Source organism: Anastrepha ludens, chromosome 3 (genome assembly GCF_028408465.1).
Source record: "Anastrepha ludens isolate Willacy chromosome 3, idAnaLude1.1, whole genome shotgun sequence".
Taxonomy (NCBI): Eukaryota; Metazoa; Arthropoda; class Insecta; order Diptera; family Tephritidae; genus Anastrepha; species Anastrepha ludens.
Window position 1 is genome coordinate 2758860 of NC_071499.1, and position 13369 is coordinate 2772228.

Genomic DNA, 13369 nt, shown 5'->3' on the forward strand with positions numbered 1-13369 from the left:
TGCAACTGCCCAAAGAGACAAAGGAATGCATGTTTTCTTATACAGCTTGAGCTGTTTTGGCCATTTCTTGAAATAGTTTCAAAAGAAAGAGCTTATTGCGGAGTAACAATATAAAGCTCACGTGCAGAGTAAGAGAATCGGTACTATTGTAAACACAGCAGGTCTAGATAATTTAAGAAATATTAACAACTAGCAAAGTGCAAAAACAATTCTAAGTAATAACTTATTTCTTTTTGCAGACTGAAATAATTTCGACAACATGAATAAATCAGCAGAGGGCATCTCACAAAAGGCCACGTCAGCACCACACACTGACGACGAGTCAATAACAACCAGTACTGAATCGGATTCATTAGAAACATGGACACTAGTAAACGATAAAAATAAGAATAGAGCAAATACATCGCAGATTGAAGATAACCATTCAGCTACAAATAATAGAGTTGAAATATTAACTAACTTGAACGACCTTTTAACAAATGACAACAAGGAGAAACATGAGAGTGCTGAGTACGTAACCGTGTTTGTAATACGTACATATATCGCTTTTTTTTACTCAATTATTTAATTACAGTTCCCGAACTGATGACGACTCCATCGTTGATGACGGTTCGGAAGGTATCTCAATTATTAGTGAGAGCGAAAGTGCCGGGCGTGCTTCACCTCTTGCAATGGCGGAAAATTTTAATAGCGTAGACTTCAACATTTGCTCCAATCCGGAAGAGGTTTATCCTGCCTCAATGCTTCGATTGCCTATCCACATACCGCAACCTCAATATGCACTGCCCTCCACCATCCACCATGCTGATGAAAATGCAGTTAGACAGCGACGTATCCGACGTTCTAGTTCAAGTGCAACTTCAGAACGAAAAGTTGTAAAGTCGATAAATGGTGACACTGTGGAAGCAAAACGAGTATATCCATTGGTACGCCGAAGTTTAAAAGGGGTTTTTTACATTTGCATTACCCTGGCCATATTAGCTTTCATTGGAAAATTGCGCAATCCTGATTGGCAATCATTTTTCGATAAAAAGAATTTGTCTGTATTAGAGCAAAAGTTGACAGATTTGGAATTACAAAATAATTTAATGCGTGCCGAAATTGACATTTTATCCAAGCAGGTGAACTATTTGAGTAGTTTGAATCAAAATGGTGGTCGGATGAATAGGGAAAATGTTGTGAGAGGACCAAAGTCTCAGCAGCGATTTTTCAAACAAACCGGTGAATGGATAATGAAACAAAAAGGAATAGATCTCGTGGACAAACCAGAGGATGACCTAAAGAAATCATTTAAATGTCCAGATGGAAAATTTGTAGAGATTGCAAGCATGTGTGAAGAAAACGAAGGGCAAAACATAAAAAATATGGATGATATTTTAAAAGTGGTCGACGAAATTATGGAAGAACAAATAGTCGAAGATTTGTCATCATCAAAGGAAGAAATTGGCGCTGAACGCAAAGGACATGGAGCTGATTATAAAAATAAACACAAATATGTGAACATAGGAAGTAAAAATTCGAAGGAAAGTGGGCATCACAGTTCCGAGAACAAATATGAGACACAAAAACACTGGAAACGGCACAATCATCTACATCGTGATAGCGATGATGACTTTAGTGAGGAAGATGAGGATTTCGATGACTCTCTGGAAGATTTTGGCAAAAAGAAATTTACTTCCAAAGAGAGTTACAACAAACACGAACATATACGCTCCAACGGCGATAAGTACAAAGGTGTTCATCCAAATGACAATTTCAAAGATCGTCACTCTAATGACCGATCCAAGGAGCGACGCTTTAATGGGAATTCCAAAGAGAATCTCTACGTTGCCTCCGACGAGCAATCGCGTAAAAGTGGTGAATGGCATGGAAAATTAATGCAACAACGAGAAAACGCCAGACGCCAGAATGAGTATCAGCAACGTAATAAAAACTGGTTCATCGAGCGTGGCGACAACCGCGAAAAAATGCGTCACAGAAGATGAGTGCACCACAACAGAGTTTGATATTTAACCACGGATTTACGCCGCATATTAATCACTATTCTTAAATCTACAATTTTCAATTGCTTCATTATTATCGATTTTCTTATTAATTCAAATATGCTTTGGTTTATAATCCGTTATGTATCCATGTTAACATCAGTGAAATGAAATGTGGTCAAAAATTGTTTTGTGATAAATTGTATTACTTTGTTTTTAAATTGTAATAATGTATCCTCACACACTCCCTATTTTTACCCTAGATTAATTAATGTATTATTTATGTGTTATGTAATATATATATAAATATAAACGACATGTAGAGTGTTATATATCCTCGAACTTATGTAAATTAAGAAGTTATGTTATTACTGCGATGAGTTTACTTTAACAAAACCTTGTATAAAAATAAAATATTCACTTATAAGCATAGAGATGTATTTCTTTTTCCACCCAAGTTGGAAGCATGACGGAGAGAATAATAACATCCTTGAGAATAATATCTTGAGTTGGAAGGAAGTGTCGGCAGATGATGCAGTTCTCATAATAAATCGGAATAAACTTTAATTCGCCATTTCATATGCATGCCCAGCGTACTTGAAACACGGATTCGAAGAATTTTACGATCGCCCACGCGTCCAAACTACCAGAACGATAAGAATTTATTTTCAACATTTTCATTTCAACCGAAAATCGTGTGGTCAGGTCCGTTGAACTGGTTGCATATAACCGAAGTTGAGTTCGGATATTCTGCATTGATTTCAAAGAAAAATTAATTTATACTCTCAAATAGTTGCTTATTAAGAAATATATATTACTTTTAACATTAAACATTTCAATACAATTCCACGACATTTGATTTACACACTTTATGATCGACAATTAGCTCTGGTTCAGAATCATGTGTATGTCGATGGGATATCAATGATGAGCGTCGCTTGAAACACTTGCTGCAGATTTCACACTGAAAGGGCCGCTCGCCTGTATGCACCATCGTATGCCTTTTCATTTGTTCAGATGTTGGAAAGCCACGTTTGCAATGTGGACATTCGTACGGTCGCTCACCCGAGTGACACCGTTTATGCGCAATCAGGTTGCTCGAATATCGAAATTCACGACCACATACATCGCAAGCGTGCGGTTTCTCACCAGTGTGGACCAACATGTGCTTTTTATAGCCGGATTTTTGTGTCATGGATTTTCCGCAGATATCGCACTGGAATGGTCGCTCTCCCGTATGTGACAACATGTGTGTCCGTAAAGAGGATGACTGACGGTATGACTTACCGCATAGTTCACATGTATTGGGGTTGTTTGGGTCGTGAATAACTATGTGCCCTTCGTAGGCGTTCCGTGTCTTAAAACCTTCGCCACAAAGACTGCATAAATAAGGTGTTGCATCGGAATGCAATTGCATATGGTATTTGAATGAGTTTTGATTACTCAATTGTTTTCCACAAACCTAAAAGAATAAAAAAAAAATTTGTATATATTTCGTGTACTTACATATATGTATGATTTAAATGTTTCCATTTTACCTTGCATTGCAAATCTGGGTTCGGCGGCTTTGGCTGACTGTTCTTTTTTCGAATTTTTGTTGGTTGTTTTAATTTCAAATCGCCAGTACCGTCCCAATCACCATCCTGATCATCACTTTTGACAGTGACCATTCGGGGCCTTTTCAAATTTGTATTCATTTCTTGGTCTTCCGCAATGTCGGATAGTGTGAATTCGCCTTGTGTAATTTCTTCTAATTTTACTTCGTACATCTCATCGTATTCTTTATCTCTACCTTCCTCCTCCACATCCGTTTGGTATACATCTTCCGATTCTGTAACTTCATGCACCACCACTTCTTCCTCTTCACAATTTTGCTCATCGTGATTTATTGTGTTTTGCGAATGTGCCTCTGAGATTGTTGCTTCGTCCCCATCCACGAAACTTTCTAACACAGTTAAAGCAACATATTCCATGCTATCCACTGATCGTTTGAATTGTGCAGCTGCTGCTAACTCATGCAATTGATCTACATCATCAACTTCGGTCCCTTCGTCAGCATCGAGGTGGTGTTCTTCAACAACTGAGTCTGCAGATTCTGTCTCAATATCCTCAATAACACTTTCACCGCCACCACCACTGCCACTCAGACCAACATCGTATACAAGTTCTGTGAACTGTCTTCGCAGCACTTCATCTGTCTCCAATACCATTTTTTTAAACGCGAAAGTTTTGGCAACATTTTGCACGCAACGTGTGCAGATATTTGTCGGATAACCTTCTACCTCTTCATTCGAAAACTCCATATTTGTGATGAAGCCCAACATAGACGCTAATGTTCGTACCTCACCCATAAAAATTCCCTGCTTGTGCAACGATTTGTGCTCTACACATTCGCTAAGGCAGGCGCGACAAATCACCACTTCTTCTTCGGGAGTATCAGAAACCATATTGAAAATCGTAACAACGTAAAATAGTTCTTATTCCGAAAGGAATATAAATTTATGTAAACAAATCCAGGAATATTTTTTCTGAAATAGTACAAAACGCTTTTTCCACGCTTTGACGTTTTACGGTGCGTTCAGTGGCGCAAACAATATTTATACCTCGCGTATATTTGGTCTGTCACAATGGAACTGCTGCGGCAATGAATTTCACTGTGCGTGATGTTGCCACAACGAAAGTATTGTCGCAAATAAACAAAAGAAAGCCAGTTTCTTATCATGGAAGCAAATATTATATTTCGTTTTATATAAAATATTTTTTTTTGGTGGTTGGTGAGAATTTGGATTTTGAACACAAATTTTGAATTTACTTCGGAACAAAAAAAAATTTCAATTTTCACCTATCCTTTTTCTATATTCCTTCGAGCTTTTGTCGAGAAACTCATGTGCGTTTGAATTGAATAAATTCCATTTATTTTTTGGATTTTGCATCATTCACTATCAAAGATTCAGATTCTGTACAATTTAGAAACATTGCAACTGTTTATATTTATTATATATATATTACTGGTGCTGCCATAATGCAACACTGGCGTTTTATTTATTTAAAAATTTATTACGTAAAGTCACGATAATTTAACAACACTCTCAGCTGGTCTTCAAAAATCGCCCACAACTGTGATCATGTGATTCCAATAGGCTCTTTTCTGTAACATGGTTGCATAAAACTGATAAAATTTCATAAAAAATTGTAGCAAAACGTTTAAAAAATGTCCTACAAATTAAGATATTTCGCTATAAAACACATTATTATTGCTAAGAAATCTATTTAAAATATTTACATATTAATGTAAATTTTCCAACTCAAAGAAATTATTATGTCTTATTTTTTTTGTCGATATTCTATTGCTTTTAATGCTATCTTAGGTGCCTTCATATAGGTGCCTGTCAAAAATAATGATTTATTCCACAGCAAAGAAGGTATTTATATATACTAAAGTATGATTATTATCTAGAATTATTAGAAATTTTATATGGGAGTTGTAATACCTTCACATATAAGTAGATGATCTACTTTTTCGCGCTTAACTCAAAATCCGTAATTAAAAAGCGCGATTTCCCATACAAAATTTCTCTCTCAAAATCTGATATTATAAAATAATCCTAGATAATAACGATACTTATTGACATACAACCCTGTGTTTTCTGTGTTATCGATAATTATTATTACGAATGTAAGGAGAAACATCACAATAAAAACTAAATGAAATGGATGCCGGCAAAGCAAACAGGTCTGTAAACATAATTCTAATACTTTTATTGATAAATATTATTAATTAAGGATTCATTTTACAGAAAAAACGTCTATCCATAAACGTTTTGTCCTCTTATTACTTACTATAAAATGTAATATCGAATTTCGAATGCGTATTACTGCCACAATTTTTTGCAACCTCAGTAAACGTTACATACGGATTTCCTCCAACGATTTATTATTAGCAGCCAATTGCGCAATTATATACGCTATTCCTTTTCTTTGACTCTTCTTTATATCGTTAATAATAATTAAACAAACCAAAAACACCGAAATATTCCACCAAAATAGTTTCTATGAAGAAAAACCTCTCAAAGCAATATTGACAGCTGATTGTAGATTTTGCAGGTAATCTGCCATATGTGAACGGGTAGATTAATTTTGTGGATTTATTGGTAATCAATGCATACCTGAACGTACTATAAATATTCATATTAATTGTTAATAAGTAATTATAAAAAAACATTATAAGCAAAAGCTTCGTGAAGAATGCAAAGCCAACCCGTCAGTTGTATTCGATCAGCACCCTTCAAAAGTAAGGGGCAGTTTAATCATTTATAATTGATAGTTGTCAGAAATTATCAGTTACGCGAACATAATTATTTCGAAACTCATTTTGTAACGAACCGTGAACACCTCAAATGCAAACTAATATAACTGTGGCAACTCACCTTTATTTGTCAGCTGTCGGAAAATTTCAAATAGGCTACACGAGATTCAAGGCTTCAATTTATGTTCTTTAGCCGGTGTGATGAAATAAAAAGTGTGTCTGAAGCGAAATTAATCAATAAAAACAGTGAGAGCAAGTGGAAGGCATGGCAATGGCGCAGAGAGGAGTCCTTGGAGTAATTAAAAAAATAGGGTCCAACCCAAGAGTTTTACTCCAGTGTGTTGGAGTACAAAATCGACGCGCGTTGAGTAACCACCTATGGAGTGGAAGACGACACTTTTCCGCCGCAATTACAGTGTTTAGACAAAAGTCTGTATGTCAACAATGCGAACGCTTCTATACCACTGAAAGCACAAGTTAGTTCAGTGTGTAATAACAATATTATTACTTAATTAATTTGAGTGTTTTAGAAAAGGCAGCAAATCCGGAGATTTTGTCAAAGCTGTTTCCCCAAACAGCACTCAATGTTGACGAGGAAACTGAACGCGAACGAAAACGCAAAGAAGAGGAGGAGGCGAAAGAAAATGAGAAGGCATGGAAGCGAATGAAAATCGGGTGTGTGTCCCAACCACTTGCGTAACATATTGCATGCCATTTACATTCTATAGTCACTGTACAATTGTACCAATATCAATTTTGTAGCTTTGGAGTTTTTGCTGGAAGCGGCATTGCGTTTGCCATATGGGCGGTGTATGAGTTTGGCAAGCCGGAGGTAGATGCAGAAGGCCAAGATATTGAAGATGAGTTTAGCAAAAATCCCGTTGTGCAACAGTACATACAGCGCATGTGGAAGTCAATGAACTACTATCAAAAAATGATTCAAGAACCATCACGCGATAAACTTTTGCCAGATCCATTAAAACCACCGTACATACAACCTCCATATACATTGGTGCTGGAAATGAAAGATGTTCTGGTCCATCCTGATTGGACCTATCAAACTGGTTGGCGGTTTAAGAAACGTCCTGGGGTTGATCTTTTCCTACAGGAATGTGCTAAGCATTTTGAAATCGTAGTTTTTACCGCAGAACAGGGGATGACTGTGTTTCCGATCTTGGATGCGCTTGACCCAAATGGATATATTATGTATCGTCTTGTGCGTGATGCAACGCATTTCGTTGATGGGCATCATGTCAAAAATTTGGATAATTTGAACAGAGATTTAAAAAAGGTATTACTAATGCTAAGTATTTACAAACACAATTACATACATAGACTCCGAAGAAATGTGATTAAAATATGTATATCTCAATGCATAGGTCATTGTTGTGGATTGGGATCAAAATGCAACTAAGATGCATCCTGATAATACATTCAATATTACACGATGGTTGGGCAATGATGACGATACACAACTGCTGGATTTGATTTCATTTTTGAAAAGTAAGTTACATTTTTCTTTACTAAGCTCCAATATTCAGCTTATTTTTGATTTTATTTTTAGCGTTGGCAGCTGCTGAAGTCGAGGATGTGCGCGATGTACTGCATCACTATCGCCAATTTGATGACCCTATCGTTAAATTTAGAGAAAACCAACGGCTTTTGTTAGAGCAAATGCAAGAAAGAGAACGTGAAGAACTAGCCAAGTCAAAGCCAATGGTGAAAAAATGGACCCCAAGCTTCCTTGGACGGTCATAATAAGCGGCATATGGTTGTACTATAATACAATCCCTCCTACCACATGCTTTGTAATAACTACTTATTTGCATAGTTTTTATTCATTAAAATGAAAAGTTTTCTTTATTTTACGGTGTTTCCATTCCTCATTTCCAATAAAGATACAAACGTTTGCCATAAATTTTGTTTTACTTCAATCAATAAAAATATCTAATTTTGTATCAAGGAGTGCACTGATAGCTAAGTTCCATTTACCGCTTACTCCTATGTTAGCTTAAAATCTGAGGCTTTGCGAAATTAACGACTAAAAACTGCTTTCAAATTATTTATTCTTTTTCTTTTCACTAAAGTACATTCATTGACTTTGTCCAATATTTGTCTCCAGTTGTCGAAGGCTGCTACTTTGAAATAATATTTTGCAGCGAGGGAAATCAAAATCAAATCTCAGTTCGGCACGCGAAAGTACCGCGCGCGACACTAACCACCTATGTATGCACGTCTCCCCTTAAACTTATACAACTTACAACTCCCTTTGGGACCACGCCACCGAAACAGCACGTTTCTTTCTTTTCTTCGTTCCCACGACAGTCGGTTCTACGTTACCGGAACGACCCGGATTTATATCCGACCAAGGGCTGTCACTTCAGCACATTTCCCCATATACAGTGGCTCAATAAAGAACTCGGACAAACCTTAGTTAAAACTTTGTATAAAAAACACTGCTAAAATAAAGGCAATTTGAAACAATATTTTTCGATTTCTAAATGCTTTATTTATATAATTTAAGAAATAACAAAAACATAAGATAAGTCGTGTGCACTTCTTTTACAATAACAAAAAACTTTCAAAATGAGGAGAATTCACGCCAAAAAAGAACTCGGACATGGAAATTAATTTTACTTTAAAAGCCAATAAAAATAAAAATTAATATTTTGTGGAAAACCCATTGGATTTAATAGCAGCATTTAGTCGTTTCGGCATTGACTCCACCAAATTTCTGCAAACGGAAGGATCAATTTTAGCCCATTCGTCCTTAAGAGCAGCTTCGAGGTCCTTTTTGTTTGAAATTTTGTGATTTTTGAGTTTATTCTCCAAATGCGCCTATAAATGCTCAATGACGTTTATATCAGGGGACTGTGGTGGAGTTTCGAGCACTTTCGGGCAGTTATACATCAACCACAAGCGAACATCAAGCGCCTTATGCTTGGGGTCATTGTCTTGGTAAAAATAAAATTGTTCCTTCATACCCAATTTTTCAGCACTTTGAATTAAATTTCTTTTTAAAATTGAAAAATATTGCTTGTGATCCATTATGTCATCAACAAAACAAAGATTTCCGGGTCCGGAGGCGAACATACATCCCCAAACCATCACTGAACCGCCACCGTGTTTAACAGTGGCACGCAGGTTTTTCTCTTTCAGCTCCTCATTTGGCTTCCTCCATACATACGACTGCCCATCTGATCTGAATATGTTGTATTTGCTTTCGTCGCAAAATATCACATCTTTCCAGAATTCAATGTCCTTATTTTTATAGGTTTTTGCGAAATTAATTCGTTTGTTTTTATTTTCCTTACTAATGTAGGGTTTTTTTCTTGCGACTCTGCCATTGAGGTTGTTTTTTCTTAGAACTAATCGCAAAGTTTCTGGATTGCAGTCAATTTCAAGATGTTCTTTAACTTGTGTTGTAAGTTTTGGAGCACTTAAATGAGGATTTGCTCTGACTTGGTTTACTATCCACCGCTCGTTAGCGTCCGTAAAAAGCTTTGGCCGTCCTGATTTCACTTTGTTTTCTACAGATTTTGTTTCTTTAAAGCGTTTTATGGTGTCACATACAGTTGTTCGCGGTCGAACAAAAGAAGTGCACACGACTTATCTTATGTTTTTGTTATTTCTTAAATTATATAAATAAAGCATTTAGAAATCGAAATATATTGTTTCAAATTGCCTTTATTTTAGCAGTGTTTTTTATACAAAGTTTTAACTAAGGTTTGTCCGAGTTCTTTATTGAGCCACTGTATGTATATATGGAGAATTTTCATGCTGGTACAACAACAACGGCACGTTTCTTGGGCTACCGTTAGATAAGATTGACGGTGACGACCGGTGATTTCAGGGTGCGCGGCAGGGCTTGACAAACTGATACAAAAAAAAACAAATTCCAAAAAAAATTAAGTTCCACGAATTGAGACGAGATGTATTCAGTATATTTAGGCGTATTCATGTATTTTCTGGTTCGTACGAATTCTGTCGTAGTTATATAATGTGAAAATTCGATGTTTATAAAATGATGTGCGTTCCGCAAGCCAGCTGTTAGTCCAAAGAACTCTGTTTCAAACTCTACTTCATGATTGCAACATTAAAATCGCAAACCACTGCCCATTTTGCTACCTCTAAGTAGTATTTCCTGAAAGCCATATATTGGTCGTAAGTAGCGTAAACTGCAGGACTCTGTATTTGTAAGGAAAAATCAAGTCTTACACTACAAAGTGATTGGTGCCGGCCTGAAACCTTTATCTCATCATCACCCTTTATTAAGTGCTTGGCTGTGCTTCTCCTCCAATTTGTGGTGCGCATCTTGGGGTTATTCTACAAATGGAGGGACCCCTACTGTTTTACGCCGACTCCAAACGGCATGACTTTCAGCGATTTTTTCGTCGAAGGAATACATTCAGAGTTTTGTCATAGTCTGCCGTAGCGCGACCGTTTCGTGTAATTTGACGTTTATGAACAGTTTGCCGTGAACCACTCGACTATTATAACCACAAATCGTAAAATTACACCCCAAAATCGAAATGAAAAATTGCGTATTTACATATTTTCGATAATTTTGTTTCTGCATGTATTTGTCGGTTTAAAATATGTTAAATAAATTGTCTATGATAATTATGCACCACCGTAAAAAGTTCAACATATGAATATATTTATGCAGCTTCCTTCTGTGGGAATGTGACTGACATCGCGTAAATGTTTGTGGGTCAAAATCCATAAATACATGCATATGTATGTACGTGTGTATGTACACATACAGTGCATAAGAGATTTTATGTTTATTCGTACATGAGGATAATTTGATGCTATTTTATTTAGTAGTGTATGAGTTATATAATTTCTAGATCAACTAAACTAAATACAATATCATTAGAATGTACATCTATTGGTTAACTCCACTTTTTCTGCTCTCTTGTGAAACATGTCAAAGCGTATGGAAAACGCCGGCACAGTAAGATGAGCGTTTGCACTTATATTTTCTTATGGATTTCGAAGCAAATTAAATGCCTAGAAATATTTAATGTTTTCATACATACATATTCTACATATACTATATTGAGTGCGTCGAGTCACAGATGAAATCGCAAGCTTTAACAAACCGTTAAAAAAAGAAATAGATTCGAAAGTTTTTTATATTAGTCGCTAGTTGGTTTTTGAATGTGTGTTTAACTAAATGTTTTTAAGCATGAATAAATTTTGATTAATGGGACCATTTTTTAATACATTTTTTGTGAGTTGGCATTGAAATCTGTTGGTAGGAAAAATTTTGTTCCATTTGCTTTTTGTTTTTTTGTTAGTTTTTGGGCTCTTTGGGACGGTTTACCAAGTATCATTGTCGCTTTCAATTTTATTATCATTGCATTATTTATTGTATACTTTTTAAATTACTCAACAGCCTCCTCATATTTTTGGTTAGACGATAAAGCTTATTTCGCCTTTTTCTCTTCTTCAGCTGTTTAGCTGTTGTTCTGTTTTAGTTTTTTGCCGTTTCGTTGTACTTTGCAACATCACCAAATTGTTTAAATGAGCCAGATGTACTCATAGTATACAAATTACAAAAGAAAATGTTTTCAATTTCTTCTCCCCTTTGTTCGAATTCTTTTTGTAGTACCAATTTCAGTTAGTGCTTATTAAGCGAGCTTTTACGCACCTCGCTAATTTTTTTTAATCGACGAACTAATTTTAGTAGCAAAGATGTAAAAAGACCAGATACATGTTGAAGAGAGGTTTAGTATACACAGACCAATCATGGAGTAGAACTCTAAAAGACTATGTAAATGTAGGTTTTTACGGATTTTTAAAATTTATTATTTAAAATTAATTTATACATCTAAGCCAATTATATTTATGTTTTCCGTATAACCTTGCCACATTTTACTATTGTTTAATTCATATATATATATTGTATTTTATGCATTATTAAATTTAAACACTAATTATCGCATGTTTCTGTGAAACTAAAGTAAAAATTTAAATAAAGGTTTTATCTGCGTACATTAATGATTTCACTTCTCTAAGATGAAACGAAATGAAACAACAAAACATCTAATAAAGTGAATACATTTACTTTAAAATAATAGCGCTACATTCCTTAGAAAGCTTCGCCTTCTGCAACAGTTTCGATTTCTGTCTCGGTTTTTGTTTCGGATCCGCTTTCAGCTTTGACGTCAGCTACATTACTATTTCCTACAATGCGTCTCTGCCATTCACAATGAAGAAACGCGTTCAAACATATATTCTCCTTGCTGTGATAGCTCAACTATCTACTTGGATTTTACTCTGAATCCTCGTCCCGATCGTCGAACCCCGTTAAATCTACTGATTTCAACATTCCTCGCGACACTGCGTACTCAATTAGGGCCAGGTGGCAAAACACATATTGATCGGGCATTTGTATAGAGTAGGCACGCTGTGAACGAATTTTTTCCACAGTCCCACGAATGTCGGCAGTACCAACATCTTCCAAGCGCGATATGCATATATCCAATGTTATAAAAGTACCTGAGGAGTTGGTAAAATACATTTATAGTTTACAGAATTCCTTAGATGAGTGTCGAGTGAGTTTCGGTTTTACCTGTTCGACCAATGCCCGCACTACAGTGTACCACAATTGGTGGTCCTCGTGGGTGCCCAGCCCAAGTGTCGCCCAACGCTTTCACCATGGCCACCTGCTTTTCTCGCACTTTTTGAAGAAAATTCAACATGGCCATCGCAGAACTGGGCACACCATAATCGGGCCAACTTGTGAATTGCCAATGTGAAACGTTTCTAATTTCGTCAGTCTGAAATGAATAGAAAAATTGGCTTTAGGTTCAAATATGTCAAAAAGCACCAACGGAGTTGTTTAGAGTGAATTTGATTATTATGCAGAGCTTTTATCAAAGAAAGAAATGTTCAAACAAATGTTCTTCGTGAAGCTTTTGACTCTCGTATATGCATTTTAGCCTAGACAGACGGTGGCATTATTCGGTATTAACGACTTAATTCGGAATTATTAGAAGAATTATTACATGCGATGAAAGGTCCCGGGCCTAACACATAGATGTATTAGTTTTATTGCATTCACCTCTTT

At 36.0% G+C, this 13369-nt stretch overlaps 5 protein-coding genes across 10 annotated transcripts in view; 3 read left to right on the forward strand and 2 right to left on the reverse strand.

Annotated features, from left to right (window-relative positions):
• The window catches only part of LOC128856822 (uncharacterized), a 52238-nt gene extending 51957 nt beyond the window's left edge, over positions 1 to 281 (forward strand). For all 5 annotated transcript variants that reach the window (XM_054092186.1, XM_054092183.1, XM_054092182.1 and 2 more), the window contains one exon: positions 240 to 281. In XM_054092186.1, the coding sequence (XP_053948161.1) occupies positions 240 to 244 (5 nt within the window). In that variant the 3' untranslated portion in view covers positions 245 to 281. The remainder of the gene's footprint in view (positions 1 to 239) is intronic.
• Positions 260 to 1985, forward strand: LOC128856382 (uncharacterized). Its single transcript, XM_054091679.1, has 2 exons — positions 260 to 510; positions 575 to 1985. The coding sequence occupies exons 1-2, from the start codon at positions 260 to 262 to the stop codon at positions 1983 to 1985; spliced, it is 1662 nt and encodes a 553-aa protein (XP_053947654.1).
• Positions 1824 to 4609, reverse strand: LOC128856823 (zinc finger protein 271). The gene is made up of 3 exons (XM_054092187.1): positions 3521 to 4609; positions 2801 to 3444; positions 1824 to 2732 (listed from the first exon to the last, which is right to left on the reverse strand). Exons 1-2 carry the CDS (start codon positions 4427 to 4429, stop codon positions 2818 to 2820), a joined length of 1536 nt encoding a protein of 511 aa, XP_053948162.1. The 5' UTR covers positions 4430 to 4609; the 3' UTR covers positions 1824 to 2732; positions 2801 to 2817.
• A 1809-nt stretch (positions 4610 to 6418) lies between these two features.
• LOC128856828 (mitochondrial import inner membrane translocase subunit TIM50-C) lies at positions 6419 to 8151 on the forward strand. The gene is made up of 5 exons (XM_054092191.1): positions 6419 to 6764; positions 6819 to 6963; positions 7051 to 7579; positions 7668 to 7791; positions 7853 to 8151. Exons 1-5 carry the CDS (start codon positions 6554 to 6556, stop codon positions 8044 to 8046), a joined length of 1203 nt encoding a protein of 400 aa, XP_053948166.1. The 5' UTR covers positions 6419 to 6553; the 3' UTR covers positions 8047 to 8151.
• Positions 8152 to 12077: 3926 nt separating this feature from the next.
• Positions 12078 to 13369, reverse strand: part of LOC128856825 (tyrosine-protein phosphatase non-receptor type 9) — a 50394-nt gene continuing 49102 nt past the window's right edge. For both annotated transcript variants that reach the window (XM_054092189.1, XM_054092188.1), the window contains exons 7-8: positions 12872 to 13079; positions 12078 to 12798 (exon numbers count right to left, since the gene is read on the reverse strand). In XM_054092189.1, the coding sequence (XP_053948164.1) occupies positions 12572 to 12798; positions 12872 to 13079 (435 nt within the window). In that variant the 3' untranslated portion in view covers positions 12078 to 12571. The remainder of the gene's footprint in view (positions 12799 to 12871; positions 13080 to 13369) is intronic.